Source organism: Dromiciops gliroides, chromosome 3 (genome assembly GCF_019393635.1).
Source record: "Dromiciops gliroides isolate mDroGli1 chromosome 3, mDroGli1.pri, whole genome shotgun sequence".
Lineage (NCBI taxonomy): Eukaryota > Metazoa > Chordata > Mammalia > Microbiotheria > Microbiotheriidae > Dromiciops > Dromiciops gliroides.
In genome coordinates this window covers 188,367,416-188,388,856 of record NC_057863.1, presented here as the reverse complement: position 1 = coordinate 188,388,856, position 21,441 = coordinate 188,367,416, and the positions used below count along the sequence as shown (strand labels likewise).

The 21,441-nt window shown below is 37.8% G+C and overlaps 1 protein-coding gene across 1 annotated transcript in view; it reads left to right on the top strand.

The window, feature by feature from the left end:
- Positions 1-8,346: 8,346 nt before the first annotated feature.
- Positions 8,347-21,441, top strand: part of TMEM182 (transmembrane protein 182) — an 82,973-nt gene continuing 69,878 nt past the window's right edge. The window contains exons 1-3 of the mRNA XM_043994176.1: positions 8,347-8,702; positions 8,953-9,052; positions 11,740-11,838. Of these exons, the coding sequence (XP_043850111.1) occupies positions 8,571-8,702; positions 8,953-9,052; positions 11,740-11,838 (331 nt within the window). The 5' untranslated portion in view covers positions 8,347-8,570. The remainder of the gene's footprint in view (positions 8,703-8,952; positions 9,053-11,739; positions 11,839-21,441) is intronic.

The following is a 21,441-nucleotide window of genomic DNA, read 5'->3' as shown; positions in this document are numbered from 1 at the left end:
ATGTCTGAAAAAATGGTCTCATTCTGTATTCTGAGTTTTGTACTTCTCTATCAGCAGGTAGGTAGCATGTCTAATCGTTGGGTCTCTGCAATCCTGGCTAGTCGGTCAGAGACAGGAATTCCTTGTCATACCTCTTTCTCCTTTCACTGATATGTTCAAATAATCTCTAAACTCTTCTCACTTTATGCTTTAAATGATCTACATTTAATGTTGTTTTGGATTTGTGTGTGTGTGTGTGCGCATGTGCGCAGGTCTGTGTTGAAAAGAGTGGGAATCCATGATGTAGCCTCTCTGCTTTGTGAGGACTGTGTGTTGACTGAAGAAACTTATGAAAGATTAAACCCATTAGGTTTATAAAGATTGTGGTGTGAGAGGAGGAGGAAGTTTCCACTGAATCCTATTCTCTTATACCCATGGCAAGTTGACTGTTGTCAGGGTTCATTAACAAGTGCTCTAATTTTAAGGGGGTTAATCCTTCAAGTATATACTTAAGTTTAAGTAGACCTGCAGGGAATGTGACTGAGGACAAAGTGGAGCAGAACTGACGGGATTGCCAGTCAAGCTACAGTGACTGGTTAATCCAGCAGCTGTGCGGTGAATGGCTCCCCCACAGTGGAACAGTTGGGTACAGTCTCACTTGGAAAGGATCACATTTATTTCCTTTTCATAGATGCCTGGTCTATATATGGTAATCACAGAAAGAGCACTGGGTTTAGGATCAGAAGACCTGGGTTCATATCATCAAAAGTATGAGCTTGAAGGGATTTTATAGCTCATTGAGTCCAACTCCTTTCTACAGATGAGAATAGTGAAACCCAGAAAGATGAAGTTTTGGACCCAGTGACGTATAGCTATTACTTATCTGGTTTGGCCTTCAAATCTAGCTCTTCCTGACTTTAACTCCAGCACTCTATCCACTAAGAGGTGCCATATTGCTTCTCTTTTTGCATAATTCTTTGCTGTAATTTTTAAATAGACACATCTTAGCAAGCCACTTTTTTTTCCAAGAAAATCCCAAATGGAGTCAGAAAGAGTCATAAACGACTGAAGAAATGACTAAAGATCTGCCAACATTTTTAAACAAAGAAATGTTACTTGATCAGGTGACCTTGGAAGGTCTGAGAAATATTCAAATCCTGCTTTGGTTCTCTACTACACTTTCCTCATCTATAAAATGAGGGATTTGAATTAGACAGACTTCTAAATTCCTTTCCAGTTCATAATCTCTGGTTCTAATGAACACAAACTGGTTTGTCTCCCCTTTAGGGATGCTTAATACTTAATGCATCTGTTGCACAGATGCATAGGATGAACTGGACTGGAAAGGAATGGATTGAATCAGGATAGACCAGAGGTGGTTAGGAATGGGGGAGGGAAGAGATGGTTATATTATAGAGAAACTGACATTTTCAACCCAGATGCAGAGGGAACCAATACTAAAGTTGCTTAATACTGCAGAAATAATTATCAGTTAGATTAAATTACATGCCCAAATTAAATTACATGCAGGCTTCATTAAAAAATAAACTTATTTATAACTTAGAAGCCTAAGTACAGAATCTTCTTATTCACCAATTTTTAAACATGAATCATTTGACTTTTCTATTCAGGAAGGAACCCTTGTTGATCCATTTAGGGTAAACACATCCTTGCATTATGTGGAAGCTTAAAAGTAAATAAAATCAAAATACATTTGCAATGTATTAATATATAGGTGTGCTTCCCTTAATTCAGTTGCTAAGTGATTTACCATGTAGTTTGTTTATTTCCTAAATTAAATTATTTTTCTCTTGGACCTCCCTATCACAATCTCTGTAATGCTTTATCTTTTGATTGTCTTAACTGGAAGTGACCAAAGGCATTAGGTTTAAGGTTTTTTTTGTTTTTTTTTTTTGTTCTTTTGGGGTTTTTTTTTGTCCTCGTACTTTCAGGTAATGATGATCAGTAAAAACCAACAAACAGTAGGATTGGGGTGGGGCAGGTTACATCAGATCTTGGCAGGGTTGTGCTGGTAAATGTTTAACAAATGGCTCTCTGAAAAGCATGAAACACTTTGAAGCTTCATCTTCATTTTTAACATTTTCTTCTTTACTTTATTAAGTCTAGACAAACACCATAACAATAAATCAAGCCCTGCTGGATCCTAGTGCTAGACTTGTAGCTAAGATTAAGTTCAAAACTCACTTTAGACACTAGCTGTGTGACCCTGAGCAAATCATTGAACCTCTCTGTGTCTCTGATGGATTGTTCCATCTATAAAATGAGGGGATTGTACTTGATGGATTTTAAGGTCTCTTCTGGCTCTAAATCTGTTATCCTTGATTTTTCTTGTAATGTCATTTTTTTTCTTCTTTTGTGTGTGGATAATGTCAATTTTTTGGTAATGCAACTAGTTGCTTTTTATGCCTTGCATGGACATTTTCAGACCTTCTAGATAAATTATATTATTTTTGAACCTAAAGTTTACTGTGATGCTATAATGAGGGCAGTGTAAGGGGTATGTATGGGCAGCTAGGTGGTGCAGTGGGCCCAGGATCAAAAAGACTCAGTACAAATGCAGCCTCCGATACGTACTAGCTGTGTGACCCTGGATAAGTCACTTAACCCTGTTTGCCTGTTTCTTCATCTGTAAAATGAACTGGAGAAGGAAATGGCAAACACTCCAGTATTTTTGCCAAGAAAACCCCAAATGGGGCCAAACAGAAAGTGGTGTATTTATTTATTTATTTGATTCATTCGATTTATTTATTTCATTTCATTTCATTTATTTATTTCATTTCACTTAGGGCCTAGTTTGCATGTGTATACATTTAAATTCACCTGGTATCTAGTTACTTGGACATTTAATTTATGCAAAGTCATTAATTCAAACAAAGCGATCTCATTTATAGCTATTTTACATTACATGTAGCTTTTAAGAAATGTAGAATTTCTATAGTACTTTTACTTTTTAAAATAAGGCCCAAGGTAACAATACTTTTAAATCCCGCCTGTGGCCACCAGATGTCACTGTTATGGAGAGTATTTCTTGTCCTATTTGAATGACAGAATATTTAAAGCTGTGAGGTCCTTAGGTAAGTTTCAGAAGGGCCAGGAACCTGAAAGGGGGGGCGGGGGAGAATTACATCTCCATTTCAGTATGATTGGCTTCCTTTGTAACACCATAGATTTTATTTTACACATTTTATGACAGTATTCTGAGAAGTGGTTGAGAGACTTGACCAGATTGTCAAATATGTCCCTGGTTTAAGAAAAAAAAGTTAAGAACCCTTACGTTTAAAGGGATCTGGAAGCAACCCCTCTCCTTTCTTCCTTAAGCACCCACTCATGAACATAGTACTGTGCTACAATTTGAAAGCTACTTTTATTTCTCGGCAAGATAGTTGTAGATACTCCCCACCGCCCGCCCCCCCCCCCCCACCCATTAACATCTTTATTGAATCAGTTTTTAAAAGTTCACTGTGGAAAAGTTAACATCAAGGGTTTTGAAGAAACAATTATGTCACATTTATCCAGATTTTTACAGTTTACAAAATCGTTTTCTCATAATATTGTGAATTAGGTAGCATGAGTATTATTCCTATTTTACAGAGGGCAAAACTGAGGTTTTTGAGAACTGCAGAATCAAAAGCAGCAGAACTACAGCTTAAGCCCAGGTCCTTCAGTACTCTTTCCATTCACTACACAATGCTGCTCCTGAATAACCTCCAGAGGAGACCTCTTCATAATCATTCTACTCAGAAGGGTGATCCCCAACTTTTCCAGAGTTGTGACTCTCTAGTGTTGTGGTTTTTCACTTCCCAGCTCTTTTTTCTTCTTTCTTCCTCTGAGGAGACTAGATGGAGACCCAATACTCTATGACACATCTTTTTCTAATAAACATAAAATAAAATCAACTTTGTCCTGAAAGCTCCATGCCATAGCAATAATATACTTAGTTATACTGTAGAAATGATCAAAACCAGAAAATTTTTTAAAATTTTATTTATTTTATTCTGAATGTAAGAAATAAAACAAGCATCTTCATAACAGAATAGAAAAAAATGATTGTACATGAAATCACACATGTATTGTGTGCTATTTACTATTCCTTTTAAATATATAATAAAATTATCATGAAACTTTCTTTTTTTTTTCCCCCTTTTTCTCTCCCCGTCCCCTCCCACTCTCCTGGAGATGGTTATTAGACACACACACATATGTAAATCCATTCTATACATCTATTTATCAGTTATTTCTCTGGATGCAGATAGTATCTTGGTTCATATGTCCCTTGTAGTTAATTTTAATTGTCTTATTTTGGCTCTATAACCCCATAAGCTAAGATTTTTAAGACTTGTGCAAAGTTTCAGCTTCTGTTGTTGAATCATTTCAGCTGTGTCTGACTTTCCCTGACTCCACTGGGGGTTTCTTGGCAAAGATACTGGAGAGGTTTGTCATTTCCTTTTCCAGCTCATTTTACAAATGAGGAAACTGAGGTAAAGAAGGTTGAATGATTTGCCCAAGATCACACAGCTATAGCTGTGTAAAAGAGAATTCACTCAATGACTGAATGTATATCCACTACATTCTGAGTAAAACAAAATTACCTAGGTTACTTCCTCTGACTTCTTAGTTTTGATTCTCACACACTGGTTGACATCATGTTTTTGGATCAGTAATCTTTTAGGTGTGGGTATCCCTTTCATCACAGAAGATCCCAATTTCTCTCTGCCTTCCCACCCCACATGATAATTATCTGTGTGTTTGCATAAATCCTCTGTAGAGCATCTGCCCAATATCCTGGAGGCCTTCCTTTGGTTCCTTTATTTTATTAGACATTCCAGTTTTTCACTCAGAAAGGCTATCTTTCTGCCTCTCATGGATGGTCTGTTTACCTTCTTTCTATACACGTCTTTGATATGGAGAGGGAAGCTTTGACAATTCCTTAATCTGAAGTTTTGGGGTTTTTTTGACTGTTTTCTCTCACAACTTAGCTAATGTGGGAATGTTTTCCATGACTACTCATGTATAACTTATTTTGAATTGCTTAAGTTCTTGTGGGTGGGGGATGGGAAGGGAGGGAGGAAGAGAAGTTGGAACACAAAGTTTTAAAAAATTGATGTTAAAATTTGTTTCTACATATATTTTGAAAAATAAAATTCTATTAAAAAAAAAGCAGATGAGAGCCTGGAATGTTATTTTTGTATTTGTATTTGTATTGTCACCAGACTCTTCTATGAGTGCTGGTGACAATAAACATGGAGGAAAGATTCTACTGGGTAGGAAGAATTAATAGGACTTGACTACTGGTTAGATGCAGAGAGAGAAGCAAAAGCCAAAGATGACTCTTAGGCTTTAAGTCTGGGTGATGCTAGAGAGTTGGTGGCTCTAAAAATAAAAATAGGAAAGTTTGAAGAAGTAGAAGGTTTAAGGTAAAGATTATGAGCTCAATTTTGTACGTGTTGAATTTGAGGTGACAATAATACCTTTGAGTCTCCACTCAGAGGAGCAAACAATTGGAGATTTGGGGCTGGAACTCAAAGGAGAGATTGGGTTGGGAGTCACCTTCAGGAAGATGATAACTGAATCTATATATAAATGGTTCTTACAGAATTTATAATTTAATGACCAATTCAAAAGGGTTAAGCCATGTCCCAGGGCCCCATTTTCACCTTTGTTGAAGCCCATATCAGGTCAAAGAATAGTGGAGTACCACTTTCATGTTGTTGTTCAGTCATGTCCAACTCTTCGTGACCTCATTTGGCTTTTTCTTGTCAAAGATACTGGTGTAGTTTAGCATTTTCTTCTCCAGTTCATTTTATAGATGAGGAAACTGAGGCAAACAGTGTTATGTGTCTTTCCTAGGGTCACAGAGCTAATAAATATTTGAGGTTGGATTTGAACACAGAAAGATGAGTCTTCCTGACTCCAAGGCCTGGCACTCTATCCACCTTACCACCAAGCTGCCCATTACTTTCTCTACATTCCAACAATTAGATATCTAGTGAGGGTTTAATAGTGTGGTTCTGACAGTCACACATGTGGCCAACAGAAGTGATTACACATCAGGAGTCAAGTAACAGCCATTGATCTGGTCTTTTAAAAACACCTTCGGTAGCCTCCCCCCAACCCGTAAGGCAGTGATATGGGCAATGAGGCCCCTTTGTCCTTCCTGCTTTATGTTTGCCCTAGTAATTGTTCTATAGCTATAATAGACATGGAGCTTACTCAGACAACCCTAGAAAAAGCCACAACTAAAAAAAGAAAGACTGGGTCTTCAGCTTGTGTTCCAAGAGATGGGCTGCACTTCCCAGTCGATAGGGATTCCATGCATCCTTCGTGATTGAGACACCTGGGGCACAGGGTGAATGTGTGACTGGCAGCTTGAATCCCTGTCTGTCTTTTCTCTACTATTACAATTCTTTTTCTTTTTCTTTTTTTTTAGTGAGGTAATTGGGGTTAAGTGACTTGCCCAGGGGTCACACAGCTAGTAAGTGTTAAGTGTCTGAGGCCGGATTTGAACTCAGGTACTCGTGACTCCAGGGCCGGGTGCTCTATCCCACTGCGCCACCTAGCCGCCCCTACAATTCTTTTTCAACAAACAATGAATCAACTCATCTAGACACAATAAGAGAGGATGAAGTCATTAAGGAAGAGAGGATAAAGAGATAATGTGAGGAGAGAAGAGGGTAGAGGAAGGAAAGAGAAAGGGAAAGAAAAGGGAGGACATGGTCTTGGAAGATATCTACACTTAGTATTTGGAGGCAGCAAAGTCTTGTCACAACAAGCTTTAAATTCTAGGAATGCAAAAGCTGTTAGTGGCCTTACTTGTTCTATATCCTGGGACAAATTTTAATCTCTTCAGGTACAGAGGAGGTCATGCCACCTTACTTAAGCCTCTATTCCTAAATTGGTAACGGGGTTCTTTTTCAGTCACTGTAGTTTCTGAAGCCCCTTCTTACCTTTCCAGTCTTCTCACACTTTTTTCCCTACACTGATCCTTTGATACTCTTTGATTCAGTTTCACTGGCCTCGATACAGTTCCATGAACAAGACGTTCCATCTCCTGGCTTTGGGCATTCTCTCTGGCTGCCTTCTGCCTAGAATGCTCTCCCTCCCTGGCTTCCTTTTCATCCCAACTAAAATTTCATCTTCTGCAGGAAGCCTTCCCCAACTCCTCTTAATGCCAGTGCCTTCCCTCTGTGAATTATTTCCTATTTATCCTGTATAATATGACTTGCTTTCTATATATTTGTTTGCATGTTGCTCCCAAGCTCCTTGAGGGCAGGGACTGTCTTTTGCCTTTTTTGTATCTCCATTTCTTCTTCTTCTTCTTCTTCTTCTTCTTCTTCTTCTTCTTCTTCTTCTTCTTCTTCTTCTTTTTGCTGGGCAATGAGGGTCAAGTGCCCAGGGTCACACAGCTAAGCAAGTGTCAAGTGTCCGAGGCTGGATTTGAACTCAGGTCCTCCTGAATCCAAGGCCAGTACTTTATCCACTGCACCTAGCCACCCCCTGTATCTCCATTTCTTAGCACAGTTCCTGTAACACAGTAGGCACTTAATAAATGTTTATCAATTGATTGACTTACCAAATTATAGAGAAGCTATGATCTATTTCCTTGGATGACTGCATATTTTCTAGACCTTTCTCTTTACCTAATTACCCTCAAAGGACAAGAGTTCCTTTCAGATGCCAACCAATTTAATTTATGGTGCTTCCTATAGAAGGTTTTATCTAGTCTCTTATAAATTGTTTAAAAGCAGCACCTTTTTAAAAAACCAGAAAGCTATGCTGCCCTCCAAAGAGGTTTTGCTTTTAAAATACATATCTGAATATATATATTGAACTTATCTCCATATCTACAGAATAACCAGTAGTATCTGTTTTAGAACCATCTGCTGCACAAATACTTTTCATACGAAAGAGTGTAGCTAAATAAATAAGAAATTAATTATAGGCTATATTTAAGTGCAGATCATGCATACCCATAGAGGTCTTTGCAGTTTGTTTGTAACTGTGATTTATACATCTTTGATGAGCTTCTCAAATGTCTTCTGGGCTACCATTCAGCTCATAGTGACTATCTTCAAATAAGAAATGCTTGTTGAGGCAAGACTTTTTTTTTTTTAAAGATAGTCACACCTATTGCTTTGCTACTATTTCATCTTCTTCCCATGTTTTATGGATGAATCAACTTCAATAATGATACTCTGAGACAGTGCCCGACACTAGTTAGTTAGGGTAAGGTCAACTATTTTTGATCTCTTATGATCCTTAGCCTCACTGTCATCCCCCTACCCCAGATGCTCCTCAATTAATGTCTTAAAATAGCAGGTCATTCTCAGCTGCCAGACTGGAGTCTGCCCAGGGGAGAGGAAAACATCAACTGATAGAGTATAGGAGAAAAGTGACCAAAGACAAGGAAAGAGACGCTCCTCAAGTAGATTGTGCTTCCTTGGGGGAGAAAAAATCTCTTTCATCTACATTAGTGTACTGCTTCTGTCTTATTGAGTATCAGGGTTTTGTAAAGGATTAAAAAAAAAAAACTTTTTTGTTTTTAAAAACCGAAGCCAGTATACAGCTTCACAATGAAACGGAACATTGCAGTCTTTTTTGGAGCTCTCTTTGGGGCTCTAGGAGTTCTGCTTTTTTTAGTGGCTTTTGGGTCAGATTATTGGCTGCTTGTGACTGAAGTTGGGAAATGTTCAGGTGAACATAATGTGCGTTTTCTTCTTCAGAATAATGATTTATTCTGTAGTCTTTAGTATGTTTCCCTGCCTGCTGTGGGTGAAGAATCCATGAAAATCAAAGAATAGTGGCTATAATGCTTGAATTCCTACACTCAAGAGATGTGATGATATCAAATAGAAGTTTATCAGTCAGAATTAGAAATATTTTTCTTTCTTTTTCTAGATGACTGAATGTGACTATATTGGTTGCTCTCTAATCTGATTTTTGTGTTTTGGGCAGGTAGAGAATGTCACTTTCCACCATGAAGGTTTCTTTTGGAGATGTTGGTTTAGTGGTGTTGCTGAGGAAAATACAGCCAACATTTGGAAATTCTGGTACAGTAAGTAAGATTTAACTTTATTTTTTTCTTTTATTAAAAAATTAAGTTTAATGTGGAGCAATGTAAATATTTCACTGAGCCATTATAGCATCTGAAGTAGTTGCATTTCCCATACTTTTAGGGGATAATTTCTTTGGCCAATACAGTTGTCTGAAAAGTAGTTTCTCTGTGTGTGTGTGTGTGTGTGTGTGTGTGTGTGTGTGAGAAAGGTGGCTAGTAGTAGTTAATGTGATACTTTATACCTTATAGTCACCATCCAACAAGGGGCAGTTTAACTTTCCTCGCCCTACTACTATCCCCAAGTATCTGTTATTAACATTAAAAACAAAACCTCTTTTGACTATAGCTCTTTAAAACCTTATAACTTTGGAAATTCTAGAAGGGATGCTTTACCTTTTTATGTCCAGATCTCGGAAATGTTTAAGTATATGTAGTTAAAACCTTATAAGCAACAGTGTTGCATCAATGGGTAAATTTCCTTTTTTGTAAACATAGTTTTGAAATGTACATAACATATTTTCATGGCCCTACTTAAGGCAGACTACCATGACACTTCCATAAGAAGAAAGTTGATTTTAAGAGACTTTATGTTCAGTCATTTTTTTTTCAGCCCTGTCTGACTCTTTGTGACACCATTTGAGTTTTTCTTGGCAAAGATACTGGAGGGGTCTGCCATTTCCTTCTCATTTTACAAATAAAGAAACTGAGGCAAACAAAGTTAAATGACTTTTCTAGGGTCACAGAACTAATAAGTGTCTGAGTCCAGATTAGAATTTACGAAGATGGTCTTCCAGGCTCCAGGCCTTGTGCTCTATCTGTTGCTCCACTAGCTGTCACATAAGAGAGTCCTTTGAGGCAGTAGTATGGATAATGGTGAATCAGTTAGTGTGTTACATTTGGTCTTAGAAAAGGCCTTTGACAAAATTGAGTAGAATTTGGGGAGAACTATGCTATCTTGTACTTAGAGACAAAAATCAAATTATATTTTATATCAATAATATGGGAAATGGCATATCCCTCAGTAGTGAATGTTGGTACCATTCTTCTGTATTTTTAGAAATGAATTTTTAGAGGGAATGTACAGTGGAATCTCTAGATTTTCAGATCCTAACTCCTTTATAAGTTGTTTCTTTAATAAACAGATAAACACCGAATAGGAGCTATTTTTCTTTTCAACCTCATCTTTTTTCTATGAATGGAGATCAAAAAGGCATGTAAAAGGAAGGGTCTGACCAGCTGAGTTCTGGGTAGTCATGGTTTTATTCTAATGTTGATGGTAATAAAAAGATCTATCTCCATTTTGAAGACTGTGTCCAGTGGAACAATTTTCTAGCTGATTGAATTGTAATTGATCTAGCATTTATTGATCTAGTAATTCATCTAGCATGCCTATTATGTGCCAGCTCTGTGCTAAGCTCTGAGGATATGAGGAAAGAAAGGGGAAAAAACCCCATGCAAATGGCTATGTACAAATAAGAGATATACCCGATAAATTAGGGGCAATCTCAGAGGGAAGGCAATAAGATTAAAGAAGATTGAGAAAGGTTTCTTGTAGAAGATGGAATTTTGCTAGAGACTTGAAGGAGAACAGAGAAGCTGAGATGAGGAAGGACTTCATTCTAGATATGACTAACAATGAGGGCCAATTCTGAGTAAGGAGATGGAGTGTTGTATGGGAGGAACAACAAGAAAGCCAGTGTCCCTGGAAGGGCGTAAGAACACTGGAGAGGTAGGAAGGGGCCAGTTTATGAGGGGCGTTGAAAACCAAACAGAGGATTTTACATTTAGTCCTGCAAGTAATAGGGAAAATTATAGATTCCACAAATTTTCCTTCAATAAACTGCTGTTTATTAAATGAGGGGGAGGGATAGAGTGACCTGCTCAGACCTGCATGTTAGGAAAATCAATTTACCAGTGTAGTGGAGGATGGTTTGGGGTGGGGAGAGATTTGAGGCAGGGAAACTAACCAGCAGGGTATTGCAGTAGTCCAGACATGAAGTGGTAAGGGCCAGTTCCAGGGTGATGACAGTGTCAGAAGAGAGAGTGAGTTGTGTAAGAGAAATGTTATGAAGATAAAAACAACAGGCCTCAACAACTTACTGGACTTGGGGTAGTAGTAGAGGGAGAGAGTGAGGAGTTGAGAATGAAACCAAGGTTGTCATCCTGGTTGACTAGGAAGATGGTGGCGTCCTTCATGGTAATAGGAAAGTTTGAGAGAAGACAGTGGGGCATCTAGGTGGTGTCTAGGTGCCCTGGAGTCAGGAGGACCTGAGTTCAAATTGGGCCTCAGATACTTAGTAACTGTGTGACTCAGGACAAGTCACTTAACCCCAACTACCTCACCCTAAAAAACAAAAACAAAAACAAGTCAGGGTTTGAGGGAAAAGATGTAGTTTTGGAGATGTTGAATTTAATTTGTCTATAGGAGCAGATAATGCTAAGCAAAGAATGCTGAAATCTAGATGAAACTTTCTTCTAAACTTTTTTCCCCTCTCCAAACAATTGTAGCTCAGTGTGTGTGTGGTGGGGCGGAGCTAGTATTTTCTGCATAATTGCTTTAATTTTCTAATTTACTCTGTGTAATCCCAACTCTTATGTTCCCTAAAAAGCCACTCTTTATTATAAACAAGAACATCTCATCATCTAAATAACAAAGGTTTTTTTTTAAAATTTTGATTCATTTCTAGCAAATCAGTCACCATCTAAGAACTGTACACATGCTTACCTCTCCCCATATCCCTTCCTGAGAGATGAGCACAATTCAACCTCCTATGACTCTGCAGTCAGTAAGTACTTCACTTTCTTGGAATGCTTGCTGTAAAGATTACCTGAATTAATGTTGAATTAAAAAGATTGTGGTTCATTTTTTTAAAAAAACATTTAATGAGGTGAAGTTAAGCATTTTCTACCCCCATAAATAGAACACAAACTTAGAGATATGGAATGACATTTAATAGATTCTTGGGTCTTCTAGTACCACTGTAGGGGGATTTCAGAATATAGAGACAGAGGACCTTGGCTCAAATCTTAGATCTGCAACTTACTACCTGAGTGACCTTGGACAAAATGCTTTACCTTGATGAACCTGTTTCCTCATCTGTAAAATGAGATTAGACTAGATGATCTCTGAGTTCTCCTCCGGCTTTTACTGTTTTCTATCATCAAAATTCTTTTAAAATGTTTTGACAATAAGAAAAATGGCTTCTCTAAAAAAAAGAAAGTTTAAAGAATATCTTAAAAGTTGTCCCCAAATTAAGATGGCTCAGTCGGTAAAATGTCATTTTTGAATTTATTTTACAATTGGCTATTTGTGTACTCATAAAACGATGTTTTTCTGTCTTATCTCTAAAAGATTGGTGCAAGTGGCATAACTTATTCAACTTGATTCTCAAAATAATTAACAGAAGATATACTTATGTAGCTTCCTTTGTGTCTACATAATCTCATTTGGTGAGTTTTAGAGAAAATATAGAAACTTCCTGGGTCTCCTATACTGTCAGCCTGATTCAACCAATGCATAAATCAAGGCTGGTCAGCATGACCAAGGTTAAGAGCCAGAATTCACCAGTGTCATCAATGAAGCCCACAATATTTTTATTTTCAAAATTTTAATGTCTAATTCATTTTTATACTGAATAGACTTGACAAATATTTATATTATCCATCCATTTATTCATTTGTATGTAAAATCGGTTTTGTCTCCATACTATAATATCACTTTAGGTCTTTCAAAGGACACAGTACTGCATTTAATGATAGCATCAATACAATACTTAATGTCGGTTCTTTTTTTCTTTCTTTCTTTCTCATGTTTTCTTCAAACACTGCACACAAAGCCATCTACCCTTAGCATAAATTAATCCTGGATAGGCCAAAGTATCAATAGTTACTCATATAAGCAGGTTTTGGAGCCTGAATCACTTAGATAATTGTGTAGGGTCCTGACCAGAAAGTAAGACCCTCATTCATAAAGTACACCACTACAAGGCCACTATATTAAGTAGTCACATTATCTAAGTAAGTCAGTGTGGAAGATTCATTAAAGTCCCCTTTGTTTGCCATGCCACACTAGGCATTGTACAAAGATAATTATATCTAATATGGTAATGTTTTACATAATTGTACATGTAGAACGCATATCTGATTGCTTACCACCTCAGGGAGGGGGCAGAAGAAGGAGGGAAAGAGGGATAAAAATTAGAACCCAAAACTATAAATAAAAATGTTTTATTACTTAAAAAAGACATTTGAAAGACCTGTGGGGTGACTGATTGTTGGGGGTATTTTTGTACATACATTTTTGCCAGCTTTCCCAATAACACAAATTATAGTTGAGAAGTAAGATCAGCTGGTTTTAAATGCTAATCATAATAAACAATTAAAATGATAATATAAAAAAGTCAAAGATAATTGTACCAATGACTCTTCTTGTCTTAGTATAACATTGATTCTGTACCTGGTCTAAAAGAGTTGTATATCCCAGAGTATCTAATAAACAACCAGAAAGTAGCCTCACCACTACAGTGTTTGGCACATCTCATAAGGTTCCTTCATGAGGATTTGCAATCCTAGTCACCCCAATGCTTTCAGTCTAGTTCAGGGAGAACAACAGGGTTTATATTCAGGGAACATGAATTATAAGGTTAATCAATACAAAATAGAGCTGGCACAGAACTGACAAGTATCCTGTCATTGAAACCAGGGGAATTAAAAAAAATTTATACTATTATCTTTCCTTTTTCCCCTTTCAATATTATGATCTCTGTTCTGCTTCATGCCTGCCAGAATAATATTTGTTGTTTAGCCATTCCTCGCTCTTTATAACCCTTTTAGGGTTTTCTTGGCATAGATATGGTTCTTGGCAAAGAGTGGTTTGCTTCTTCTCCAGCTCATTTTACAGAGGAAGAAACTGAGGCGAACAAAGCTAAGGGACTTTCCCAGGGTCACCCAGGTGGTAAGTGTCTTAGGCCAGATTTGAACTCAGGAAGGTGGGTCTTCCTGACTTCAGGCTCTGCACTCTATCCATTGCAGTATCTATCGTAGCTTAATAGTATATCTACTTATAAATTAGACAATGGAGTAGAGTGGAGGCCAGGGAGCACAGGGCAATGGCTTTAGAGATGGAAGGGACCAGGAAATTATCTAATCCAGATCCCTCATTTTACACATGAGGAAACTGAGGCCCAGGGAATTTAAGTGACATATGCCCTAGGTCATACAATCATTCAACAATCATTTATCAAGCGTTTATTGTGTGATAGGCACTGTGCTAAGTTCTGTGAATAAAAAGGAAAGCAACAGTCCCTGCCCCCAAGTAGGTCATGTTGTAATGCAGGAGAGAAAAATATAACTAGATACATACAACATGAAGGCATGTATATATATGTATATATGTATTTATATACATGCAGTAGACTGAAGGTATTATCAGAGAGAAACTCATTAGAATTAAAAGGGAAAATTCTCTTGCAGAGGATCACATTTGATCTGAGGTTTGAAGGAAGTCAGGAAGCTAAAAGGTCAATATGAAAATAGAGAGCATGCTAGGCATGGCAGCCTGTCAGTACAAAGGGAGAGAAAGAAGAGATGGAGAGTTTGAAGAACAACAGATAGGTCTGTGTAGTGGGAATGTAGGAGTTTGTGGGGTGGGAGTACAGTAGAAAAAAGATTGTAAAGGTTGAATGGGGCCAGGTTATGAAGAGTTAAAATGCCAATGAGAACATTTTAAAAATTTGATCCTGGAGGTAATAGGGAGCTTCCTGGGGGGTTATTGAAAGAGGGAGGGTACTGGTGGTGAATGGAAGATGAATTGGAGTGAGAAAGAGACTTGAAGAGGGAAAATCAATTAAATTTAATAGTCTAGGCTAGAGGTGGCCAGATCCTGAATGACAGAAATGGCTATGTGTATAGAGAGAAGAGGAAATACGAGAAATGTTGTGAGAGTAGAAATAATGTAAGTTAAAAGTATTTGGGACGGGGCAGCTAGATGGTGCAGTGGTTAAGCACCGGCCCTGGATTCAGGAGTACCTGAGTTCAAATCCGGCCTCAGACACTTGACACTTACTAGCTGTGTGACCCTGGGCAAGTCACTTAACTCCCGTTGCCTTAAAAAAAAAAAAGTATTTGGGACAAGATTTGAATCCACACCTTCTGACTCCAAAACCTACTGGTTTTCCCCTGAATCATATCAGCTGTCGCTTGTCCTTACCTTGTCCTACAAAATGCCACTGAAAGCATTTCTGTGCTTCAGAAAACTTACCCAACTCACGAAACTATGAACTATAAACTGTTCTACTATATGATAGGGCAGTATCAATAGATAACTGGGCTTAGAGTCAGGAAGACTCTTCTTCCTGAGTTCCAATCTGGCCTCAGATACTTATTAGCTTTGTGACTTTGGGCAAATCACTAAACCCTGTTTGCCTCAATTTCCTCTTCTGTAAAATGAGTTGGAGAAGGAAATGGCAAATCACTCTAGTATCTCTGCCAAGAAAACCCTAAATGGAGTCATGAAGAGTTGGTTCAGTCACAACTGAAAACAACTGAATAACCACAGCATAATAAGGATGTCTAATAGCTCCCTACTATTTTGTGGTTTCATATACATGATCTCATTCAATTGTTGCAACAATCCTTGTGAGATAGTCAGATCTTGTTTCATAGTTGAGGATATGGGGGCTCAGATAAATTAAATTAAATTAAATTAAATGTCACATAATTATTGATTCCTACTTTCAGCAGTTTCTCTCTCTTTTTTCCTTCCTTCCTTCCTTCCTTCCTTCCTTCCTTCCTTCCTTCCTTCCTTCCTTCCTTCCTTCCTTCCTTCCTTCCTTCCTTCCTTCCTTCCTTCCTTCCTTCCTTCCTTCCTTCCTTCCTTCCTTCCACCATCCATTTATTTATTTTTTTGTACTCTTTATACTATCCAGTGTTATCTCCCTACTATATTAGCTCTTTTCCACATTGAGTGGGAAAATTTCACTCACCAAGTAGATTTTTCTGTCACCATATTAACACAGTTTAGCAGGTCCTCACCTATCTGACCCTTGTCCTTAAGATTTTTTTGACTTGAAAGCTAAGAATGCTGAATTATGATTTTCCTGATCCAACAATGCCATGTTCCCTGAAGTCTTTAGCTCTAACCCCAGCCCTAGCTTGAACTCAGAGCACTCTTTGAATCTTTCTCTTGCCTTAACCCAACTCATTCATGACAGCCCCATTTCCATGCCCACTCTCCAGGATTTCTGGCTCTAAATCATCTCTGTTCCTCATCCTCTAACTATGGCCCCATTAATCAACCCCACTCTCTGCCCTGCCCCATTCTTACTTTATTTATCTCTGTTGTATTTTCCTGTGAGGTTTCTGTAGCAAAGTGAAAAGCAGGGAAAATGCACCAGCCAAAGAACTTGGTTAATCATTTTGTTAGCATTCGTTGAGTGCCTACTATGTGCAGTGATGATGTCTATTACTTCTATACTCAGGAGTGGGGCTAGTCAGCAAGTCCAGAGAGGGTCTACTAGCTGCTTATGAGTCAAGGTGGTAAAAGTGGTGGTAACCCTCTAGGTAAATGATTGGAAAATAGAAGGACTGACATTAATTCAGGAAACTGGATTACCTTAAATTACTCAGAGTCATGGAGAATACAAGGAAGTACAATTTTATTTTGGTAATTCCAATAGACATATCTGGTTCTCCCCATAACAGTACATTTTGACAAAAAATAAAGAATATGTTGCTGCTACAAATTCCCTCTTTTTATTTTCTTCACTCACAAACAATCTACCTACCTAAGAATTTTTCTGCAAGTTGAATGTGATTTAGCTTTTCTAGAAAAGCCAAAGGGTTAATTTAAAGGAAGAATTAACTTTCTATCCCTAGGTGAGGTGGAAGGGGAGAGACAATTTAGCTAGGTAGAAGGACCTAAGTTCAAATCTGGTCTCAGACATTTATCAGCTGTGTGACCCCAAGCAAGTCACTAAACCCTATTTGCCTCAGTTTCCTCAGTTGTAAAATGAGCTAGAGAAGGGAATGGCAAACCACTCCAGTATCTGTGCCAAGAAAACCCCAAATGTGGTCACAAGGAGTCAGAGACAACTGAAATGACTCAACAGCAATAATTTTATCACCACTCAATGATCTCTTAGTCTCCTCTCATTAACTCTAATTCTTTCCTACTTTTTCTGGTCTGGTAATTCATGTTGTTGATCCCATAACACACTGGTTAGGAAATAGCAGGAGTGAGCCAGTGCTGCAGAAGTACCCTACTCTACTTCTCCTTCCAATCAAAGATACTTAATCTGAAAACCTGAGTTTTAAAAGTAAGTTACACATCTAGACATCATCTGGACTCACTGGAAAATTGTTTTCACCTTCCCTTTTCATCTGCCAGAGGAGCAATTAGAACCATATCCTTTGCCTCAAAAGTCACTGCTCTTTGCACTATTCTACACTGATAAATAAGACATATTTTCTGATTTCACAGAATTTATATACCAGTGATAGGAAAAATCTTATGTTTTTTTTTATGTTGTTCAGTTGTTTCTGATTCTTCATGACCCCATTCAGGGTTTTCTTGGCAAAGATACTAGATTGGTTTGCTATTTCCATCCCCAGCTCAATTTACATATAAAGAAACTGAGGCAAACAGGATTAAGTGATTTGCCCAGGGTCACAGATAAGTGTCTGAGGCTGAATTTGAACTCAGGTCTTCATGACTCCAGGCTTGGCACTCTACCATACCACCTTGCTACCTGATGAAATCAAAATAGTAAAAGACTAAAAGGGTGGGGTGGAGTGATATATGTCAGGGAGCTCTGCTTATTTGCCTCATCACAGAATTCAGGGTTTTTTTTTTTTCCTTTTCCTGCCACTGTGGCCTTGGTGTACATAAACTATATATACATGCCATTCAAATCTATGGAGGATGATTCCCTACCCTATTGTGAGAGCATATGAAATTTCCTTACATATCCTAATTAGAGCCTACTTCCATGAACGTGGATATGGTGTGAACTCTCTTACTAATGAGAGAAAGAATGTCTTGGGGAAGAATAGGACAAATGCTTTCCTATTATTTAAAAAAAAAGTCACTACTTGCTTGCCAGTCTTCCTTTTATAAGCAAACTCTAAAGTAATGAAGGGTTGCAGCCCTAGAGAATTGGCTATGTGTGCTATTATTATTTTTATTATGATTATTAATATTTCAATTAATAATTTGTTGAGGTCCATGTATAGGAGAGGTATTGTGTGGAGTTTACAGTTAGAATGGAAGTCTCAATATTGGGGAAAAAAAGGCTTTACCTAAAAGGAATAGTGGAGAGTGTGAAAAACAAGGTAACATAATCCATGCATAATAATTATAGTGTAGATGGATAGTAAATACATGTCAGAAGAAATTGCACTGCAATTATACTTAGAATTATTATGTAGCTCCACGTATAATTACTATGTCATTTTTTGGATCTAATGACAAAACTATATTCCACATTTTTTATAATCAGACCCATCTCTGGCACACACGTAAGTAACTCCTTCATCACAGCAACTTCATCAAATTCACATTTAAAACCCTTGGAAATGCTGGGAAGGGTGAAGAACATTTTGTTGTGATAACAGAGCTCTACCTGAGAAATAATTGCATGGGCTGACTTTATTCTTTTTGCCACTGTGTACCCAGGCAACTGACCTTATGTTTGGTCCTGTATGATTTGTTTTTCACTTCTGCTGTGAAGAACATATACATGCCATTCTAAAACTGTACTGTCTAATTGCAATTAAATATTGTTCTGTGATTCTTGTTACTCTTAAATAATGTCACAACGTGAATAATCTTGCACTGTATTACTTAGCTACAGATTCACTTTGTGAGTTTTATGTTCTCTCTGGAGAACATTATGTATGGGCTGACTTATCATTGGCAAAGCAAAAGGGATTATTTGCAAAATGAGAGTACATAAGCATGGCAAATTATTTGCAGAATGCCATTGTGTCCTCCCTAGTTTGTGCAAATAATATGCTTCAGTTTGCTAGTATTGAAACAGGCTAAAAATAACAGTATCCTACTCTATTCTGAAATAATTATTTTGGAATGAATCATAGCATTTTAGAGCTGGAAGGTATATTAGAGATCTAGTCCAATTTTCTCATTTTACAGAGGAGGAGACTGAGGCACAGAAAAGTACCACTCGCTTTAACAGCTGGCAAAGCCAGTGCTAGAAACTAGGTGCTCTTTGTCACATACACCCTTTTTCTATACCAAATCTCTCTCTTTGTCTCTCTTTCTCTCTCTCATACTCTTTCTGTCTCTCCCTCTCTCCCGCCTCTTTCTGTCTCTCCCTCTCTCCTGCCTGCCTGTCTCTCTCTCTCCCCCTCTCCTGCCTGTCTCTCCCTCTCTCCCCCTCTTTCTCTCTCTCCCACTCCTCTCTCTCTCCCGCTCCTCTCTCTCCCCCTCTCCCCCTACTGCCACCCCATTCCCTCCCACACTTAATAGCATGGACAAATAAATCACTTAACCTCTCTTTGCCTCAGTTTTCTCAACTATAAAATGGGGATAATAATAACAGACCTCACAGGGTTGTTGTAAAGTTTAAAAGAGATTACTTGTAAAGAGTTTGGCACAGTGTTTGGCACATAGTAGGTGCTATATAAATTCTAGCTATTTGTATTATTATTATTATCATTATTACTATGTGAATAATAATATTGGGCTAATAGAAATTACAGAGAGGCATTGCTCAGTATATAAGGAGTTACTTCTTGACAATCAGAACTATCCTAAAGTTGAATGGGTTGCTTTTAGAGATAGTGATTTTCTCAGCATTTATGATCTCTGCTTAGGTATGGATTGGATGAGGTGAGCTCTGAGGTCTGTTCTAATTCTATGATTCTGTGTTTAGTAAGTAAAACAATTATTCAAGAAACAAGTTATATTTCTCTACCAATTAAAGAAACTCAAGCAAAATGTCATGTGTAGGGAGAAACAGCAATAGATATGACAATCTTCAGCAACCCAAAAAGCAATTAAAATTTGATTCCAAAGATAATGCATTTTAAGTCATTTAAGTAAGTAACAGAGGTATCTGTGGATCAGTGGATAGAAAGTTGGCCTATCCTATGAATCAGTAAGACTGGAGTTCAAGTCGCATCCCTGATACATTTTTCTTGTGTGACTCTGGGTGAGTTAATTAATTTTTTCAGTGTTTCAGGCAACTCTTTAAGACTAAAAGTTACTGAACTGTATTCATAGAGGGAACCCACTCCACCAATTAAATCAAATAGAATGTGACACATCAGAGAGTTGCACAGGCTTATATCAGAGGCTTGGTGAACTTGGAATTGTCTTCCTGGGCAAATCAGATAACTTTGGGAAAAGCTGGTTTTTATTTGTGAAGATTATATTGGATGTGTACTGAATTCAGTGTGTACATTCTTTAAATTCACAAGACATTTCAGCAACCTTTTGTTATGCTTTGACTGTAGAAACAAATTGTGTATACACAACACTGAAATGCTCAGATAGAAAGTGAAAAATTCAGTCAGTCATCCAGATGTTTTGTTTATAGAACATCAAATATCTGGGTGGTTAGAAACATCTGGATGATTGACTGAGATGTTTGCTGTTTATCCAGATGTTTGGCATTATATAGATGTTGTCATACTTACAGGCTTATACAACAGCATTATCAATTCTTGGTTGTTCACTGGCTTGTTATATGTGTTTCTAGCCTGGGCTTAATTTCAGTGTTCAATTTTGTGTGTCACTCACAGAATGGCATTCTAAGTTTTCTCACATCATCACTCATGCTGGCGTGATCAACTTTTTACAGTTATAGGTTGCAGCTTCAAAACTGTAATTTTATAAAATCCTTTTTACAGTTGCTGTTATTTTATGTTCTCTGCACGTTCATTCTTGAAAGCACCATGTGCCTCTAAGGATTGATTGGCAGTTTACAATAACAGTGCCTGTTAATGGTAGGCAAATGCTTCCCATGAAAGAGAGTAGTGTGTGACTCTTCTCCTTGGTTTCACAAGGAGTTTTTCTGTGTATGGGAGACTCTAAGAACCATGAGGGCAGCTAAGTGGCATAGTAGATAGAGTCGGGAAGTGGCAGACATGACTGAAAAGGCTAAATAATAAACAAGAACTATGAGAGAGGAAGGGAAGATTCCTTGTACCTAGAATCAGCATCACAGCCAATGGAAAATGGAAGTCTGGGTGATAAAAACCTACCAGTGACGGTGAAACCAGGAAATGTGCACCTCCTCATCTAGAAGTGGGAGTCCTATAGTCACGTGGTATTCATACCCCTACTCTTTTTTTGAACTGCTTTTACACCATTTACACCAAAGCTTCTTAAACCTTGAGTTACAACCCCATATGGGGTCACAGAACTG